Source organism: Esox lucius, chromosome 19 (genome assembly GCF_011004845.1).
Source record: "Esox lucius isolate fEsoLuc1 chromosome 19, fEsoLuc1.pri, whole genome shotgun sequence".
NCBI lineage: Eukaryota > Metazoa > Chordata > Actinopteri > Esociformes > Esocidae > Esox > Esox lucius.
In genome coordinates, this window is record NC_047587.1 from 2,511,449 (window position 1) to 2,533,031 (window position 21,583).

Here is a 21,583-nt window from a genome sequence, read left to right on the forward strand (position 1 = left end):
TATTTTCTAAGAAGTTTTCATGAATTAGGTCCAGTGTCTCAGAGTGCAGACCAAACAAAATGTCTGCCTTTTAAATTGGACAGACATACAGAGTACGGTTCTCACAACCAAAACCCTGCCTACACTTTAAACCAATTCGATGTCTCCAGAATGACCTAGTATTTGATAACCTGCCGATTTTGCAGGTTTTCCCACTTACAAAGCATGTAGAAGTCGTCATCATCATCATCATCATCATCATTTTCTTCCGCTTATCCGGGGCCGGGTCGCGGGGGCAGCAGTCTAAGCAGAGATGCCCAGACTTCCCTCTCCCTAGACAGAGCCACTCCTTAGTTGCCCTGGCTGTGTGTTTCGGGTCGTTGTTATGCTGGAAGACCCAGCCACGACCCATCTTCAATGCTCTTACTGAGGGAAGGAGGTTGTTGGCCAAGATCTCGCGATAAATGGCCCCATCCATCCTCCCCTAAATACGGTGCAGTCGTCCTGTCCCCTTTGTAGAAAAGCATCCCCAAAGAATGATGTTTCCACCTCCATGCTTCATGGTTGGGATGGTGTTCTTGGGGTTGTACTCATCCTCCTTCTTCCTCCAAACACGGCGAGTGGAGTTTAGACCAAAAAGCTCTATTTTTGTCTCATCAGACCACATGACCTTCTCCCATTCCTCCTCTGGATCATCCAGATGGTCATTGGCAAACTTCAGACTAGCCTGGATATGCGCTGGCTTGAGCAGGGGGACCTTGCGTGCGCTGCAGGATTTTAATCCATGATGGCGTAGTGTGTTACTAATAGTTTTCTTTGAGACTGTGGTCCCAGCTCTCTTTAGGTCATTGACCAGGTCCTGCTGTGTAGTTCTGGGCTGATCCCTCACCTTCCTCATGATCATTGATGCCCCACGAGGTGAGATCTTGCATGGAGCCCCAGAACGAGGGAGATTGACCGTAATCTAGAACTTCTTCCATTTTCTAATAATTGTTCCAACAGTTGTTGCCTTCTCACCACGCCGCTTGCCTATTGTCCTGTAGCCCATCCCAGCCTTGTGCAGGTCTACAATTTTATCCCTGATGTCCTTACACAGCTCTCTGGTCTTGGCCATTGTGGAGAGGTTGGAGTCTGTTTGATTGAGTGTGTGGACAAGTGTCTTTTATACAGGTAACAAGTTCAAACAGGTGCAGTTAATACAGGTAATGAGTGGAGAACAGGAGGGCTTCTTAAAGAAAAACTAACAGGTCTGTGAGAGACAGAATTCTTACTGGTTGGTAGGTGATCAAATACTTATGTCATGCAATAAAATCAAAATAAATTATTTAAAAATCATACAATGTGATTCTGGATTTTTGTTTTAGATTCCTTCTCTCACAGTTGAAGAGTACCTATGATAAAAAATGACAGACCTCTACATGCTTTGTAAGTAGGAAAACCTGCAACATCGGCAGTGTATCAAATACTTGTTCTCCCCACTGTAGATAGCCTTGATCCCGACCCGTCACCCTGCTTGTCTGGGGATTGCCCTAAGGTCAAAGGGCAGGTGTTTAAATGGTAGCATCAGTTTATTGACACAATAAAAGCTGACAGTTTATTAAACGTTCTGTGTAACAGACGCATGTCAGTGTGTGGCTTCTCTGTCATCCTGCCTGTAGCCCTGGCCCCTGGGGGGCAGTGAAGGCTGCCTGCCCATGTGCCCTGGCCCCTGGGGGGCAGTAAAGGCTGCCTGCCCATGTGTATCCTCCTGCCTGGACTAACCACGGCCTTTGGAAATCGATGCCTCATTCTGACCAGCATGTGAAAATCCTACTAGAGGCTCTGATTGTTATCGTCCTTTATTATAACAGAACGAATTGAAAATACCTTCACACATGTGACATGTAAAAATAAATATATACACCAATAAACTAAAGTAAACACAAACCCATGAAACAATGCAATGAAAAACTAGCTGACAGATACCTGCTGGTCCAGGGTAACGACTCCATCTAACCCTGTCTCTCTCTCTCTTCCTCTGTATGTTTCTCCTACCTGCTGGTCCAGGGTAACGACTCCATCTAACCCTGTCTCTCTCTCTCTTCCTCTGTATGTTTCTCCTACCTGCTGGTCCAGGGTAACGACTCCATCTAACCCTGTCTCTCTCTCTCTCTCTCTTCCTCTGTATGTTTCTCCTACCTGCTGGTCCAGGGTAACGACTCCATCTAACCCTGTCTCTCTCTCTCTTCCTCTGTATGTTTCTCCTACCTGCTGGTCCAGGGTAACGACTCCATCTAACCCTGTCTCTCTCTCTCTCTCTCTTCCTCTGTATGTTTCTCCTACCTGCTGGTCCAGGGTAACGACTCCATCTAACCCTGTCTCTCTCTCTCTCTCTCTTCCTCTGTATGTTTCTCCTACCTGCTGGTCCAGGGTAACGACTCCATCTAACCCTGTCTCTCTCTCTCTCTCTCTTCCTCTGTATGTTTCTCCTACCTGCTGGTCCAGGGTAACGACTCCATCTAACCCTGTCTCTCTCTCTCTTCCTCTGTATGTTTCTCCTACCTGCTGGTCCAGGGTAACGGGGTCCAGGAAGGTGGCCAGGTCCAGGGAGACATGTCCAGTGATGCATCGGGACAAACAGGCTCGTCCCACACGGAGACACACAGAGTAGAGGTCCTCAGGGGTCACAGAGTTCTGGGGTACCGATGACCCCACTGTCTCCAAGTCACTGGAGGATACATGGAAACAGCACAATGGTAGGAGATGGGAGGAGATGGGAGGAGATGGGAGGAGATGGGAGGAGATGGGAGGAGATGGGAGGAGATGGGAGGAGATGGGAGGAGATGGGAGGAGATGGGAGGAGATGGGAGGAGATGGGAGGAGATGGGAGGAGATGGGAGGAGATGGTAGGAGATGGGAGGAGATGGGAGGAGATGGTAGGAGATGGGAGGAGATGGGAGGAGATGGGAGGAGATGGGAGGAGATGGGAGGAGATGGGAGGAGATGGGAGGAGATGGGAGGAGATGGGAGGAGATGGGAGGAGATGGGAGGAGATGGGAGGAGATGGGAGGAGATGGGAGGAGATGGGAGGAGATGGGAGGAGATGGCATCTTGAATTTGACACCCTCTGATTGCCTGCTAACTTAGTCAGATGTTATGGTGGTTCAGAGGGAAGATTTTAAAGTCAAACTAGTAACTAATTGACTTCCTGTTGTCTCTACAGTATCTGGTCCACCACTACATCCTCTAGACATCCTGTTGTCTCCTCTATAGTACCTGGTCTACCACTACATCCTCTAGACATCCTGTTGTCTCTATAGTACCTGGGCCCATGGAGCTGGTCCCCACAGGACAACATGGTCACCTTTCCATCTGGCTGCAGGAACAGATCTACGGTCAGACAGGTCACACTGTCCGAGGGAGGATATGCCTCCACTACACCCCCTGGAGGAGAACAGGAAGCATACAGTAAAGAAATAAAACTATACACTATAAAATTACATTTTGTGTAAGAGATTTTCACAATTACAGTTGCATTTGTAATTTATAATAAATAGTGTATTCATGTAAAATAAATATGTTAAGAAGGTGTTTTTTCCTGCTCTTGCATGTATCTTCTTTATCCCAGTCTATGTCATAACGTGTTAAGTTGATATGCCTCATACAAAGTGTTACTGTGTGAGTGAGTGGGTGGGTGGGTGTGAGAGAGAGACGGACCGTGTCTGAGAAACGTGTCCAGGAAGCATGTCCAGGAGGGGTAACAGGACGGTCTAACGGGCCGGGCGTAGCGGGCCAACCATTCTGGAACCTCCTCTAGATACTTGACCAGAACAGACTCCTGTGGACAGAAAAGACAGAGGGAGAAAAAGAGAGTGAGAGAAAGGGCAGAGGGTCAGAGACAGAGAGTGGAGGGAAAGAGAGCGAGCAGGACAGGAGATTAGTAGTATCCTACAGTATGGCTTTATCACAGACTTACAGTAGCTACAGGCCCATAGTTCCACCAGTATAATTCATTATGATGTTCTCCATGTTGCTAATGTATTGAACAGGTCCACCAGACAGCTTCAATGATCTTTTCTCAGGACCCCTCCGGTTCAGAATCAGACTAAAGGACAGTGGAGAGGGACACTGGAGATTGAGACAGGAGAGGGAGACTAAAGAAAACGAGAGGAGACTAAAGGAGACTGGAGAGGTAGAGGAGACTAAAGGAGACTGGAGAGGGACACTGGAGATTGAGACAGGAGAGGAAGACTAAAGAAAACGAGAGGAGACTAAAGGAGACTGGAGAGGTAGAGGAGACTAAAGGAGACTGGAGAGGTAGAGGAGACTAAAGGAGACTGGAGAGGGACACTGGAGATTGAGACAGGAGAGGGAGACTAAAGAAAACGAGAGGAGACTAAAGGAGACTGGAGAGGTAGAGGAGACTAAAGGAGACTGGAGAGGTAGAGGAGACTAAAGGAGACTGGAGAGGGACACTGGAGATTGAGACAGGAGAGGGAGACTAAAGAAAACGAGAGGAGACTAAAGGAGACTGGAGAGGTAGAGGAGACTAAAGCCCTTTTCACATCAGCAGTTGTCCCAAAGTGCTTATACAGATACCAAGGCTGAGACACCAAAGAGCAGGCAACAACATCAAACTGATGCACTATGAACGTGGGTACCAGGGGATCAATGAGCCTCTTGACTCTGCTCAATACCTCCTCAAGTATCTCTAACCAGGAGAAGCCATCATGACTCCACCACTTAATGAAAGCGTTAACGGTGGCATTTCTCTTTCAGCGGGCTCCTTGGACCATAATTGTTTTTCTTCCAAATTAATGAATTCTGAATCTCCCACCTGCCCACCATGGGACTGTAGTTATTCACAGCTGCTCATAGCCATTCTACACAACTGCTTAGACAACTAACGGCAATAATTGGAAGACAACGGCTTACCTCCTCATATTGATATACAGTCAAAGTGGCTGACGCAGGAAGCAAATGGAAACCCATTAAAAGGTTTAGAAGTGGATTTCATGGTCACATAAACAGGATTATAGAAAATATTTTAATGAGCAGGAGCTTTAGTGTCATTTTAATAGCATGGTCTCGCAGTACAATTAAATATTTAGAATAAAAATGTGTGTGATATAAAATGTATAGCTAATGGGAGAACAAATCTGTTTAAAATGCTGGACGTATTAAGTCTAATGCGTTGTGTTGTGGTTCTCGTACATCTATCAAAAGTGTTCTTTTATTAACTCCAGTCTGACAGCCTGCAGCGGTGCTGTTCACTGTGAGTGTGTTCTGTTATGTTCCACTGGACCTCAGACCTTCACAGATTATGAGGCTGATATGAGACCGTCCTGCCGGGTTCAAACACTATTTGACATGTTTTTGAAGCTATGACTCCAGCCTGCCCAGAGATCCATGTGGGTGGGGTTTGTGGTGTTGGCTCTCCTATTGGTCCATTCGGCCAGGCAAGGTCAGTGGAGCACAGTGAAGTCTACGAGAGGGTTTTGAATAGCATATGAACCCAGCTCGGACGTTGGGATTCCTGTCATGTACCAGTCATCACCATCATATTCCACACTGCTGTTTCCGAGTGTGTGTGTGTGTGTGTGTGTGTGTGCGCGTGCGTGTGTACTGTAACATTCAGAGGGTCAACAACGCGTTGTCACGGAGAATGCACCCCGCCACACGCCATAAAGCACACAATGGTGCTGGAAAAAAGATGTAAGGAAGGGAATGAGCATCTGCCGTTAGTTTTCAATGGAAGAGCGATCTCGCCCTGCGTCTCTGCCTGTAGCACTTCAGAGAAGGACAGCAGGGTGGACGGGTGTCTGTGAGTGGGGGGGATAATATTTTATTTGGACTTAAACTGCAAGCTACACAGTGAGGAAAGGAGCCTTGCTTGGTATGGGACAACATAAAGCAGTAATAATAGTATATAATCTAGCCATAAATAAAACAGGAAGCTACAGCTTCAGCTCAGACGGACGGACTGTATTCATATCTACAGGGCAACCCGCGTTGCTTCTGTGGCTGCTGGTTCATTGTGTCCATTAGGCACTAGAAGAGCTGAGCAACGTCTTAGGCGGTCTCATACAGCGCCCTCACCACCTGAGCGACGCACACATTCTGACCACCACTTCTGTCACTGGGGAGCCAGCCTCAGTCCCCTGGCTTCAACAACCAGATGGGTGATACTTCTGGGAATTGTGACCCGTAACCTTGAATAATCTGGCCATTTGGATGTTTGCACACAACACAAGAGAAAAGACTCCATTGGCTGATGCTATTAGATGCCATTTGTCTGTTCTCTGGGCCTAATGATCCATGCATGCAGTCAACTCTGTGTCTGTTTGTGTAAAGAGCGTACGTGTGTTTGTATTTGTGAGTAGAGCGCCATTCAGACAGTGAATATGTCTACAGAGATTCAAGTTTAACATCTTTAACACACATCTCTCCAGTTAAATGGAATTGGTTTGACCCAGTCTGAGGGGTATACTTTCGGTCTGAGGGGGTATACTTTCGGTCCGAGGGGGCATACTTTCGGTCCGAGGGGGCATACTTTCGGTCCGAGGGGGCATACTTTCGGTCCGAGGGGGCATACTTTCGGTCCGAGGGGGCATACTTTCGGTCCGAGGTGGCATACTTTCGGTCCGAGGGGTATATTTCGATCTGAGGGGGTATACTTCAGTCTGAGAATGGATCTGCAATGAAAAAATTTATTTATTCCCCTAATCCCATTTCACACAGAATAAAAGCCTGGCTAAAAGGTATTATCAAAAGGTGCAGCAGAATAAAAGCCTGTCTGGCTGAGTGCTGAGAGACCATAGGGGCTGTACCCCTCAGCATAGGGGCTGTACCCCTCAGCATAGGGGCTGTACCCCTCAGCATAGGGGCTGTACCCCTCAGCAGGCTTCACTACATCAGTCCCCTATCTATTCCCCTCTTTTACAGTATAATGCTTTTTTTCCTCTCTCCCTTTTCTCCGTCTCCATGATCTCTCCTCCCCTCCTTCTCTACTCCTAGTCTCCTCCCCTCCTTCTCTACACCTAGTCTATGCTGGGACCCCTTGCTCTACTTTTTTTTCCTTCTCCCAAGGACAAAGCTGGTGAAAAACAACGCTACCAAGACTCCCTCTCCTCTCCTGACCCTAACTCCCTCCTCTCCTGACCCTAACCCCCTCCTCTCCTGACCCTAACCCCCTCCTCTCCTGATCCTAACCCTCTCCTGATCCTAACCCTCTCCTGACCCTAACCCCCTCCTCTCCTCTCCTGACCCTAACCCCCTCCTCTCCTGATCCTAACCCTCTCCTCTCCTCTCCTGATCCTAACCCTCTCCTCTCCTGATCCTAACCCCCTCCTCTCCTGATCCTAACCCTCTCCTGACCCTAACCCTCTCCTGACCCTAACCCCCTCCTCTCCTGATCCTAACCCTCTCCTGATCCTAACCCTCTCCTGACCCTAACCCCCTCCTCTCCTGATCCTAACCCTCTCCTGATCCTAACCCTCTTCTGATCCTAACCCTCTCCTGATCATAACCCTCTCCTGATCCTAACCCTCTCCTGATCCTAACCCTCTCCTGATCCTAACCCCCTCCTCTCCTGATCCTAACCCTCTCCTGATCCTAACCCTCTCCTGATCCTAACCCTCTCCTGATCCTAACCCTCTCCTGATCACCCCCCATTTAATTGCAATTTATAAAGATAAGGGAGGACTAAAAGTCTAATACTATGATCTGATCTTATATAAAGTATATGCCGCTCTGTAAAGCATAGAAAATCTTCCAAACAAAATGTTTCATTTTAGGTTGATTTTAGGTTGAATGTTGAGTCTCTTATTGACTCTCAATAAACAATGTCAAAACAAACATTACTGTTGAATACAAAAATGCATTTGAATTTAAATTAACTAAATTATTATATACATTAAACAAACACACGTAAGAGTCGGTCCTACCCCTACACAATGACATCAGTATTTAGCAGCATGACACCCAGCCTATAGTAAATGGTAGGAGTAGTAACTAGCAGAGAAGCTCCCAGCTCATAATAAAATAATAAGAGCCTTATTTAGCAGCGTAGCTCCCAGACTATCATAAAAGATAAGAGCAGAATTTAGCAGCATAGCTGCCAGCCCATATAAGATAAGAGTGGTTTTTAGCAGCGTAGCTCCCAGCCAATAGTAAAAAGAGCAGTATTTAGCAGCAGAGCCACCAGAACATAATGATTAGCCTGTAATTATTTTACAGAGAGCAAAGCCTCCAGTTAAAGCCCAGTAATTACCGTACAAGACAGGAAATCAAAGGCTACTTTGTTAGCATAGGAAAACAAAACCACAGGCCCTTAAACTGTGTGTTTTTCATCACAGTTAGACTAAATACAATTATATATTTCCAAAAGTCGCACTCCGATTCCTCAATTACCAATGATTTCAACATTAATAGCATGGAGCAATCCATAATGTCTTAACAGCTAGCTACGCCATGCCGTTAAGTCATTAAAAACAGCCGTCACAGTTAAGCGCAACCTAGTGGGCATCGGTGATACATCACTACCCTTAACAGACAAGACCGCCATGCAGACTATGTTCTGCTGATAACAGACAAGACCGCCATGCAGACTATGTTCTGCTGATAACAGACAAGACCGCCAAGCCGACTATGTTCTGCTGATAACAGACAAGACCGCCAAGCCGACTATGTTCTGCTGATAACAGACAAGACCGCCATGCAGACTATGTTCTGCTGATAACAGACAAGACCGCCATGCAGACTATGTTCTGCTGATAACAGACAAGACCGCCATGCAGACTATGTTCTGCTGATAACAGTGACGTTCTTTCCTTGTGAACAAAGCAATTCAGCTCCAGTTCCAGAGCAGAGACACTGTTATTCTGCTCTCCCCAGACGCCTGTTTAAACCCTAAACTAGTACACCTGATTTAATGAATCCACCAATCATGACCAATTACATCACATTGGCTGGTTGGTTGAACCAAAGTGTGGAACGTAATTTAGGAAACACAGACACACAGGAAGTGCTCGGTCTGGGTTAACTGTTTAAAGAGCTAACAAAGTGCATCATAAGGATTAATCCATTACATCATGTCAGGAGTCTCTCCTGAGTCATGCTCACAGTATACAAGTGATGGCCCATCACCCCCCCACCCCCCACAACCCCACACCCCCCACACACGGTTGTGGGCATTGGGTAGAGATTGTGTCATTGATTACACGCTGGGGGAGATGTGGAGGGGAGCCACACCACAGGGACCAGGACCATTAGTTAGGGTGAGACCTTGTGTTCTCCATGGCCCTCTGACCCCACAATGACCTAGGATGTTATGGGGCGAATGGCATCAGGCCCCTGTAACAGTCAGCAAAATGAATAGATATTGACACACTTGTTCTCCCTAGAGCAGGGGCGGGCAACTCCAGTCTTCGTGGTATGAAACCATGTCAAACACAGCTGATAAAAATACATTAATTTGAAATGAAGACCTTTCTTAGTTGGTTGCTGGAGGCAGCTGTATTAGCTGTAGGGCTGGAGCTAAAGTCCAACCAATTTGGATGAATAAACACATACTTACAAGCTGGGTATCTTCACATCAACTGGGTATAACAAAAACAATGTGACTTCACATTCCAGAATCTATTCCAGCAGTATTTAAAACATTAACCTACAGATTTTACATATCAGACAGGATTAAATGCATAAAAATGAAATGAGGGAGGAATACATTCAGTTAACTGGGGAGTCCCATTCTATTCTTTCTATTTCTAAGCATTTAATCCTATCTGGTAGTGGAATCTCGATGACCCACCTGAGCCCAGGCTTTTCTCCACATTTCAGGGCCACGGAGGCTGTACACCTGCTGAGCCCAGGTGAAGCAGCGCAGGTGAGACACATCACAGTACGCTGTGCCCCGCCCACACATCTCGGAGTCCATTTTGAAGAGCCAGCGCCGGACCAGGATGTGGTTGGTCATCAGTCGGGCCAGGGCCTCGTGAAGCTGGCGACAGGAGGAGAGAAGAGTATGGAATGGAGGAGGAGGAAGAGGAGAAACAGAAGAAAATAACAAAACAAAAGACGAAGACCTGCTGCAGACTGTAGACGTCCCACTGCCCTGGAGGCACGGCGACCCCGGCACTGGAGAAGACCCTCCTGCCTCCAGACTTGGTGCTGTAGAGCTGGGCCACAGCCGGCTCCGGGCCCAGCAGGGGCACCTCCAGCTCATCAGCCACGGCCAGGTCGTCCACGTGGGTCACACCGCCCACCACGTACGCCTGCTTTCCCTGGATCAGGTGACGGATGCGACGCAAGGTCCGGGGGCTGTACTTCAGCAGCGATGACAGACACATGTTGTGGGTCTGGGAGACAGGGGAGGTGGGACGTTAAGGATGTTAAGGGTCTGGGAGACAGGGGAGGTGGGACGTTAAGGATGTTAAGGGTCTGGAGGACTGAAGAGTAGAGATGTTAAGGTTCTGGTAGACAGGAGAGTAGAGATGTTAAGGTTCTGGTAGACAGGAGAGTAGAGATGTTAAGGTTCAGGTAGACAGGAGAGTAGAGATGTAAGGTTCAGGTAGACAGGAGAGTAGAGATGTTAAGGTTCAGGTAGACAGGAGAGTAGAGATGTTAAGGTTCAGGTAGACAGGAGAGTAGAGATGTTAAGGTTCAGGTAGACAGGAGAGTAGAGATGTAAGGTTCTGTTAGACAGGAGTGTAGAGATGTAAGGTTTTGAAGACAGCAGAGGAGGAACATTAAGGTTCTGTAAGACAGGAGAGTAGAGATGTTAAGGTTCAGGTAGACAGGAGAGTAGAAATGTAAGGTTCAGGTAGACAGGAGAGTAGAGATGTTAAGGTTCAGGTAGACAGGAGAGTAGAGATGTAAGGTTCTGGTAGACAGGAGAGTAGAGATGTTAAGGTTCAGGTAGACAGGAGAGTAGAGATGTTAAGGTTCAGGTAGACAGGAGAGTAGAGATGTTAAGGTTCAGGTAGACAGGAGAGTAGAGATGTTAAGGTTCAGGTAGACAGGAGAGTAGAGATGTAAGGTTCTGTTAGACAGGAGTGTAGAGATGTAAGGTTTTGAAGACAGCAGAGGAGGAACATTAAGGTTCTGTAAGACAGGAGAGTAGAGATGTTAAGGTTCAGGTAGACAGGAGAGTAGAAATGTAAGGTTCAGGTAGACAGGAGAGTAGAGATGTTAAGGTTCAGGTAGACAGGAGAGTAGAGATGTAAGGTTCTGGTAGACAAGAGAGTAGAGATGTTAAGGTTCTGGTAGACAGGAGTGTAGAGATGTTAAGGTTCTGGTAGACAGGAGTGTAGAGATGTTAAGGTTCATTAAGGTTCTGTAAGACAGGAGAGAGGAGATGTTAAGGTTCTGTAAGACCGGAGTGTAGAGATGTAAGGTTCAGGTAGACAGGAGAGTAGAGATGTAAGGTTCTGTAAGACAGGAGAGAGGAGATGTTAAGGTTCTGTAAGACAGGAGAGTAGAGATGTTAAGGTTCTGTAAGACAGGAGAGAGGAGATGTTAACGTTTAGGAAGGTCTGACGGGAGACATTAAAGTTCTAGAAAATAGGGGAAGGGAGATGTTAAGGTTCTGTACTCTAATCAGCCTACAGCAGGTGAAAGTGATAACCCTGCGTGTGATTGGACGGGATGAGACCCTCCCCCTAACCCGTCCTACCCTATCCTTCAAGTCTTTAATGTGCTGATTGCTGCTAGCGATGGTCTCCTTGGGAATACTACTAATTACAACGTTGTATGTTTTCCGTCCAGTGGGAATTATCTTGTCTGCTCTGTTCTGTTGAGAAGAAGCAGACAGAGCCACCAGGCATTGTGACAACCCTCCTGTCCACAGGACGGGCTGAGCCACCTCACGGTTGTAAAAATCCATACAGACATACAGACCCTCAGTGTTCTATTAAAGCTGTTTCGTCTTGGTCTTGGCTGGTGCCAATAAACAGTTCATATGAATCACGAGATGTTAAACCGACGGAAAGTGCTTCATTTCATTATGCAGGCTAATCTTAATTGTGTCAATGGATCAGGCTGGAGTCAATAAAAAAAAGCCTGGCCAACAGTTAAAACACCTCCTCAACACTAGTGCCTATCTGTCTGTCTGTCCAGCACACCAAGCCAAGCATTAAAGCTGGGAGAATCAATATGGGAAGCTGAAGTCTTCACTACATCCCGCCTGATAACATTGTCCCCAATGCCCTCTGCACGACCAATCTGTCCAGGCTAGATTCACTAGGGCACAGAAGACCCAGCAGTAAATAACACATCGTAGTTAATCTCTGTAGGAGTCAACCGACAAAAGGCTAATCCAACTGGCACTGAAGCAACCGTCAATAAAAGGGTTCTGGTTGAATAGGTCATCTTTGCCTGGACTACGAGAGGATAAATTATCCTTAATTTCAGCCTAATCATATTAGCGAAAATATTAAAGATATTTAAACATCTGCAGACAATTATTTCTGTTATTAGCTATTACTATTGTTATTTTGCATTTTACGAACCTCTGTGATGAGCAGCATCAGTTATCATACCACCTCTAAGAGTGCAGCAACTAATAATGAAAGATTAAAAAAATACTTTAATCATATACTGGAAAGAAAAGTGAGCGAATACTGTTAAAAAAATTATGAATACATTAGTATCCATTATGTTTACCCAGTTTATAGTCTTCAATGTTCCATCATGAATGATATTAGTGGGTAACAGAAATGCTTAATTCATTCTATATGGTGGTGCTTTCGTGTCTACACAGTACGTTTGTCAATTCTCTGGCGCCTCCAAGGGGAAGAAATGCAAACTGCACATTTCAACACACAGGCGCCCTCAGAATCACAGTAAATTACTGAGTAAACATACAGATACTAGAAACATTTGACTATTTCCAAAAAATACTGTTCATCTATAATATTAGGTCTGTTGTTTAAATACTGTTCATCTACTATTATATTAGATCTGTTGTTTGAATACTGTTCATCTACTATAATATTAGGTCTGTTGTTTAAATACTGTTCATCTTCTATAATATTAGGTCTGTTGTTTAAATACTGTTCATCTACTATTATATTAGATCTGTTGTTTGAATACTGTTCATCTACTATAATATTAGGTCTGTTGTTTAAATACTGTTCATCTTCTATAATATTAGGTCTGTTGTTTAAATACTGTTCATCTACTATTATATTAGATCTGTTGTTTGAATACTGTTCATCTACTATAATATTAGGTCTGTTGTAATTTATAGGTTAATACTGTTCATCTTCTATAATATTAGGTCTGTTGTTTAAATACTGTTCATCTACTATAATATAAGGTCTGTTGTTTAAATACTGTTCATCTACTATTATATTAGATCTGTTGTATAAATACTGTTAATCTACTATTATATTAGGTCTGTTGTATAAATACTGTTCATCTACTATAATATTAGGTCTGTTGTATAAATACTGTTCATCTACTATTATATTAGGTCTGTTGTTTGAATACTGTTCATCTACTATAATATTAGATCTGTTGTTTGAATACTGTTCATCTTCTATAATATTAGATCTGTTGTTTAAATACTGTTCATCTTCTATAATATTAGGTCTGTTGTTTAAATGTCTGTATGACTGTAACCATGTCTCCACTGTATAACTGTTTCCATGGTACCCACTGTGTCCTCCTTACCGGGAAGTCTTCCAGAGCATCTGGTATTAGAATGGTGAAGCGTTTGGACATGGGGGCCTGAGTGCTGGTTCCGACCCTAGGTCCCGCTGCGTCTCTGGGCTCTACCGCGGCCCCCTGGAACAGGCCAATCAGATGGCTGTAATACTGGAACAGGTCGTCCCCCAAACGCACTGGAGACACATAGATCACCTCCACGTTGTCGTCTACACACAAAGCACAGTAGGACAGGTCAGGGGACGGTCTCAGGAGGAGACAGTAGGACAGGTCAGGGGACGGTCTCAGGAGGAGACAGTAGGACAGGTCAGGGGACGGTCTTAGGAGGAGACAGTAGGACAGGTCAGGGGACGGTCTCAGGAGGTGACAGTAGGACAGGTCAGGGCAGAGGACGGTCTCAGGAGGAGACAGTAGGACAGGTCAGGGCAGGGGACGGTCTCAGGAGGAGACAGTAGGACAGGTCAGGGGACGGTCTCAGGAGGTGACAGTAGGACAGGTCAGGGCAGAGGACGGTCTCAGGAGGAGACAGTAGGACAGGTCAGGGCAGGGGATGGTCTTAGGAGGAGACAGTAGGACAGGTCAGGGGACGGTCTCAGGAGGAGACAGTAGGACAGGTCAGGGCAGGGGACGGTCTCAGGAGGAGACAGTAGGACAGGTCAGGGGACGGTCTCAGGAGGAGACAGTAGGACAGGTCAGGGCAGGGGACGGTCTCAGGAGGAGACAGTAGGACAGGTCAGGGGACGGTCTCAGGAGGAGACAGTAGGACAGGTCAGGGCAGAGGACGGTCTCAGGAGGAGACAGTAGGACAGGTCAGGGCAGGGGATGGTCTTAGGAGGAGACAGTAGGACAGGTCAGGGGACGGTCTCAGGAGGAGACAGTAGGACAGGTCAGGGCAGGGGACGGTCTCAGGAGGAGACAGTAGGACAGGTCAGGGGACGGTCTCAGGAGGAGACAGTAGGACAGGTCAGGGCAGGGGACGGTCTCAGGAGGAGACAGTAGGACAGGTCAGGGGACGGTCTCAGGAGGAGACAGTAGGACAGGTCAGGGCAGAGGACGGTCTCAGGAGGAGACAGTAGGACAGGTCAGGGCAGGGGACGGTCTTAGGAGGAGACAGTAGGACAGGTCAGGGGACGGTCTCAGGAGGAGACAGGAGGACAGGTCAGGGCAGAGGACGGTCTCAGGAGGAGACAGTAGGACAGGTCAGGGCAGAGGACGGTCTCAGGAGGAGACAGTAGGACAGGTCAGGGCAGAGGACGGTCTCAGGAGGAGACAGTAGGACAGGTCAGGGCAGAGGACGGTCTCAGGAGGAGATTCAAGCAAGGCACCTCTATCACCATACCTCTGACATCACACAGCCGCCCCATCTGAACATTCTGGAGGATGTCAAAACCCTTCAGGCTGAAACGCTGTGACTGGGAGTAACCTGAGGGGCAGAGAACAGAGAACACCAGGGTCACAACCTCAAACTGAATGAGAGGGAGCTGCAACCTGACGGGCAGAGAACAGAAAACACCAGGGTCACAACCTCAAACTGAATGAGAGGGAGCTGAAACTTGGAGTGGCCTGTTGGGCCCAAAACCTTCAGGCTGAACCTAACATAGAATCAAGAGGAGTCATCAACACGCTCAAATACAGAGAAAGACAGACAGGACTTCACTCTGCATCCGAGTCTGGAGGTCCACCCGGCACTGAGAGAGAATCCTCGGAAGGATCAAGGTAATTAAATTCAATTAAATGATTGGCTTTCTGCTAATTAACAACGATGGGGTTCAACTAGCTAATTATCTTTTCCTAGCAGAACACAGCAGCATGTACACACACACATACACAAAGCACTTTCATCCTCTGACACCCTGAGTGCACACAAAACCTTCCATCTGCTTGTAATTAGCCCCAATAATAATTTAAAACAATCATTTAGTAATGATTGACAATGCAAGCCTGATTGTAAAGTCTAAGTTGTGAGCTTTGCGCTAAGCTACGCTCATTTTGATATAACAGCTGATCAGGTACCTATCCCCCATTGCCCCCTTCAAATATTTGATATCCCAACAGCAAATGTCTATTCATTAGCTTTAATCTCCATGTCTAAATTACATTTTCTGTTTTCTCGCTAACCAGCAATCAGACACTCAGTTTTCCTGCAGAGATGATGGGATGTGTATGATTGTCTTCTTGGAATGTGGATGTGTTACAAACCTAATGATGGGATGTGTATGACTGTCCTCCTAGAAGACTGGATGTTACACTAACCTAATGATGGGATGTGTAAGATTGTCCTCCTAGAAGATTGGATGTTACACTAACCTAATGATGGGATGTGTATGATTGTCCCACTACATGACTGGATGTTACACGTACCTAATGATGGGATGTGTAAGATTGTCCTCCTAGAAGATTGGATGTTACACTAACCTAATGATGGGATGTGTATGACTGTCCTCCTAGAAGACTGGATGTAACACTAACCTAATGATGGGATGTGTAAGATTGTCCTCCTAGAAGACTGGATGTTACACTAACCTAATGATGGGATGTGTATGATTGTCCCACTACATGACTGGATGTTACACGTACCTAATGATGAATTGTGTATGACTGTCCTCCTAGAAGACTGGATGTTACACATACCTGATGATGGGATGTGTATGACTGTCCTATTGGAATGTTGGATGTGTTACAAACCTAATGATGGGATGTGTATGATTGTCCTCCTAGAAGATTGGATGTGTTTAATACCTGATGATGGGATGTGTATGATTGTCCTCCTAGAAGATTGGATGTGTTTAATACCTGATGATGGGATGTGTATGATTGTCCTATTGGAATGTTGGATGTGTTACAAAACTGATGACGGGATGTGTATGATTGTCCTCATAGAAGACTGGATGTGTTTAATACCTGATGATGGGATGTGTATGATTGCCCTCCTAGAAGACTGGATGTGTTTAATACCTGATGATGGGATGTGTAAGATTGTCCTCATAGAAGACTGGATATGTTACGTACCTAATGATGGGATATGTATGATGGTCCTCCTGGAAGATTGGATGTGTTTCCAATTGGCTGACAAATACTGAAGAAAAGAAATCAGTGAGCAACAGGGATTGTACATGAATGAAGGCACACACTCACTCACACTCATACTCATACTGTGCACACACCCACACGCACTCGACCACACACACACAATCAAATGCACAGTGACCCCAAATTTCATGGAGGAGGTAACTGGGCAGTATGCTGTCAGTACTGAAGACTGGACATAGAGGCTGAGCAGGCATGTTCACACTGTACCTTAGCCCAGGGCTTTGAGTCTGTTAAGCCCAGGACTAACCAAGCGTTCACACTTGCATATTTTGAAGAGGGCTAGCACCACACTTAGGGCTAGCAGGGTTAGCACTGACTTTTCAGGGCTAGCCCCAGAAACACAGTGACGAAATAACCAGAATGAAATGGGGTCAAGAACAAAATAATAGAAAATGTATTGTCCAATCACGGTAACATTGATCGCTTGTCAGTGAAGTACTGTAACGTTATTCGCATGCCAAAAAGAACATTACATTTGTAGCTCGTCATAGATAGAATGTAAAATAGTCGTTTCGTGTTTGTCCGCTTGCCCAGGGCTTAGGAATACAAGTGTGAATCCTTAGCCTAGGGTTAAATCTTGTCCCAGGGTTAATAAAAAAACTCTTGTGTGAACACAGGCTAGGCTAACACAGAGCCAGTCTTCGCCTGGGGCTAGGAGCAATGCAGTGTGAATAGGCCTACTGTAGTCCGGAGTGTGTAACAGTGTTAGCCTGGGGCTAGGAGCAATGCAGTGTGAATAGGCCTACTGTAGTCAGGAGTGTGTAACAGTGTTAGCCTGGGGCTAGGAGCAATGCAGTGTGAATAGGCCTACTGTAGTCCGGAGTGTGTAACAGTGCCAGTACATCCAGGTGCCTCAGTTCCTCTCAAAACACCAGTGCTGATTCCCATGTGTGGTGTGTGCGTGCGTGCGTACCTGAGCCCTGATGCGATAGTTCTCCAGGTGTGTCCTCCTGCTCTCCTGCAGGCTCCCCCTGACGCGGCCCAGCTGGGTGTGCATCAGCCAGGAAATGGCAATGGTCCCCACCGCCCACCTCCTCCGGCGGTGGAGCAGGTAGGAGGCACGAGCCACGTGACATCTCCAGTAGCTTTGGATGTGTGTGGCAGCCGCCTCCACACCTCCCTCCCCTCGATAGCGCTGCCCTGGTCGTTGCACCAGTTCCCAAACCTCCTCCCTGTTCTCCAAAACAGAGATGAGGCGCTCCGCTGAACTGCTGCCCTGCTACCCAGACCACCGCCTCCTGCCGCTCCTCCTCTTCCTCCTACAGCCACGTCCAGATCCCCAACTCTAGGAGGACGAGGGATGACATCCTTATGTGACGGCTCAGTTGATTAGGAAACCGGTTCTGCTCATGAAGATGTCAAAACCAGGATGACAGGGCAGCAGAGACCCACCTGGACCAGTTCTACCAGCCTGGTTCCGTGGACCCGGGCTGTGGGGACAGCGTAGTCTCTCAGCAGCCTCTCAACACCCGCAGCACATCACCAGCAGGCCCCAGCACAGACAGCAGTGCTGCTTGCAGTGACAGAAGTCTGGGCGCAGGGTTGATGGTGGCCCTCAAGGATGGTGAACGACAGATTACTGATGGACACGGGTATTACAGCAGAGGAACCCTGGAAGAGGACAAGCTATTGAAAACACTTGATTATAGAACACAGAACCAAGACAAAGATTTAACCTGAGGGTTGAGGGGGGTAAAGTGGTACCTGAGGGTTGAGGGGGGTAAAGTGGTACCTGAGGGTTGAGGGGGGTAAAGTGGTACCTGAGGGTTGAGGGGGGTAAAGTGGTACCTGAGGGTTGAGGGGGGTATTGTGGTACCTGAGGGTTGAGGGGGTAAAGTGGTACCTGAGGGTTGAGGGGGGTAAAGTGGTACCTGAGGGTTGAGGGGGGTAAAGTGGTACCTGAGGGTTGAGGGGGGTAAAGTGGTACCTGAAGGTTGAGGGGGGTAAAGTGGTACCTGAGGGTTGAGGGGGGTAAACTGGTACCTGAAGGTTGAGGGGGGTAAAGTGGTACCTGAGGGCTGAGGGGAACAAGCCGGGAGGTGTGGTTGGAGCTCTTTGAGGCTGCAGAAGGGGGAGGGGTGTGGGTGGTCCAGGTGGGCAGGGAATCCTGGGAGCTTCTGCTGTGACAGTGGGAAGGGGCCAGGATCCTTTCCACAGGTCAACTCCCTCAGACTCTGCGTCGTTGGGGTCTGATGGGTGAATAGTGACATTGTTCTTCCTTATTTTTCTGTGCTTATAATATTCAGTCATTCTCTTAGCCAGCAAGTCAGGCTTGTAAAGTAGGTCAAAGTACCAACAAGTAAAAAGTAATAGTTACACAAACAAAGCAAAACGAACATAGTAAAAAAAAAGTGTTTTTTATACATTGAGACGACTATGAACAAGGCCAGCAGGTCCAGTATGCTGTCTAAGTTTGTCCAGATCTGAAGGGTCCTAGGTGGAGGATATTAATAGTAATTAGTAGAAAAACATTGGGTAAGGAAGAGCAATCTGAGGGTAAGGAAAGAGCAATCTGAGGGTACTGGTAAGGAAGAGCAATCTGAGGGTAAGGAAGAGCAATCTGAGGGTAAGGAAGAGCCAATTGTGTCTAAGATAGTGAAGTACAGAACAGAACTGACATATCTTGTGGGAGCAGCTGTCGTCTCTGGGGTGCAGCTGAGCAGCCTTGGACTGAACAGGAGTTCTGAACAGACACAGTTCTACAGCGGAGGGGGGTGGACCTTTCTCCAGGAGGCTGGCAATCCCTGCAACATCACGGGACCATTAACATTGTAGCATTACATAGTAGAACTCCATCACTACAGCTAAACCGTGCTATCAGACTATACCATCCCTACTGCACAATCAGACTGTACCATCCTACCGTGCCATCAGACTATACCATCCCTACTGTACAATCAGACTGTACCATCCTACCGTGCCATCAGTGATATTGGCTGGATGGTCATGGTGATATTGGCTGGATGGTAACGGTGATATTGGCTGGATGGTAACGGTGATATGGGTTGGATGGTAACTGTGATATGGATTGGATGGTAACTGTGATATGGATTGGATGGTAACTGTGATATGGATTGGATGGTAACTGTGATATGGGTTGGATGGTAACTGTGATATGGGTTGGATGGTCACTGTGATATGGGTTGGATGGTCATGGTGATATTGGCTGGATGGTCATGGTGATATTGGCTGGATGGTCATGGTGATATTGGCTGGATGGTCATGGTGATATTGGCGGGAGGGTCATGGTGACAATGGCTGGATGGTAATGGTGACAATGGCTGGATGGTAATGGTGATATTGGCTGGATGGTAATGGTGATATTGGCTGGATGGTAATGGTGATATTGGCTGGATGGTAATGGTGATATTGGCTGGATGGTAATAGTGCCAGTGAGTCTCTCCACCTGCTCTCATGTCTTCGTCAGTCAGGGGCGGAGCTGGATACAGGTGGTGGGGGGGCCTGCCAGGCCCCACTGCCTGACAGCCCACGGTGGGCCCGGTCACCACCCTATGAGATGCAACCTGAACACAGTAACAAAGTCACAGTAAATATTCAGAGGTGACATTCAGAAAGTACTGTGAAATGCAAGCTGTCAATGTAAATCCCATTGACAATTCTGGAAGTCTGGTTAGCGGGCTCTTGAGCTCACCTCCAACTCTCTGTATTCCGTGTCAAATGGTAAGTACTTAGTAATGTCCACATTATTCAAATATAAACGTCATTTCATTGACATTTTTGAGAATGCCAGAAGATTCTGATTGTATAACAACGCATACTAATGCCAACCACAACAATTACTCTATAATGATTCGCTCCACAGAACAAGTTTGTATCCAAAAGCAATCAGCCTGAAACCTTTTACACCCAGATAAAACACAACCCATTAAACCTTACACATCAAAGTGAACAACACCAGCCTCCAAACCCTTCACGTCCAATAAGAAAACAACAACACCAGCCTCCAAACCCTTCACGTCCAATAAGAAAACAACACCAGCCTCCAAACCCTTCACGTCCAATAAGAAAACAACACCAGCCTCCAAACCCTTCACGTCCAATAAGAAAACAACACTAGCCTCCAGACCCTAAACATCCAGTCAAAGAACAATAACACCAGCTACCAAATCCTTCACATCCAATAAGTTAACAACAGCACCAGTCACAAAAACGTTACATCCAATCAGAGAACAAAACCAGCCACCAAACCCTTATATCCCAATCAGAGACAAAAACAAAGGCCTCTGCCAATCCAAAGACCAGCGCTAGTTGGCAGTTAGCTTGAGATCACAAACTTAGGGAGGTAAAAAAAAAAAAAAAACACCTGCCATAAAATACTCCAGAGAACGCAGCGTGTGAACATCCAAATCGTTCACTTGTTCTCCTGGAATGCTATTAGTTATGGGTCACTGACTAGAGTTGGCGTTCTTCCAAACCAAACTTTATGCATCAGGGCTAACGGAGAAGTTACCAGCCATTCATCAGACTAACGGCAGCTTTTACATGTCATAGCTCTGGAAGTGTTTGTGTGTGTATGTGTTTGCGTGTCCATCCGTGTACGTGTGAGAGCTCATGCGATGTGTAAATGAGCGTGTGTTTCATGTTTATGATTACAACCAACAGATTTGTGTGCATTCATTAAACAGGAAAGCTAATGACATTGTATGACCAATACGCCACTTCCATGCAGCCATCCATCACAATGTTGGCCGCACTTCTTTGAGTGTTTGTTCTGAACAAATGTTTCTTATATTTGTTTGGCCTTAATATCTGTTCCTCCAGACTCCAAAGCTGGGTTACGTTGTCTAATGTTGCAGATAGACATGCAAAGACGTTTCCTGCTGAATGCGCCCCTGATGTTGGCCAA

At 46.6% G+C, this 21,583-nt stretch overlaps 1 protein-coding gene across 1 annotated transcript in view; it reads right to left on the bottom strand.

Annotated features, from left to right (window-relative positions):
• The window catches only part of iqch (IQ motif containing H), a 35,471-nt gene that overhangs the window by 10,285 nt on the left and 3,603 nt on the right, over positions 1-21,583 (bottom strand). Inside the window, 16 exon segments of the mRNA XM_034288160.1 lie at positions 2,521-2,686; positions 3,282-3,402; positions 3,676-3,796; positions 9,770-9,958; positions 10,044-10,316; positions 13,633-13,835; positions 14,966-15,049; positions 16,636-16,702; positions 17,630-17,913; positions 17,916-18,000; positions 18,109-18,195; positions 18,421-18,504; positions 18,588-18,643; positions 18,728-18,904; positions 19,335-19,460; positions 20,123-20,240. Coding sequence (XP_034144051.1) covers positions 2,521-2,686; positions 3,282-3,402; positions 3,676-3,796; positions 9,770-9,958; positions 10,044-10,316; positions 13,633-13,835; positions 14,966-15,049; positions 16,636-16,702; positions 17,630-17,913; positions 17,916-18,000; positions 18,109-18,195; positions 18,421-18,504; positions 18,588-18,643; positions 18,728-18,904; positions 19,335-19,460; positions 20,123-20,240 — 2,241 coding nt within the window.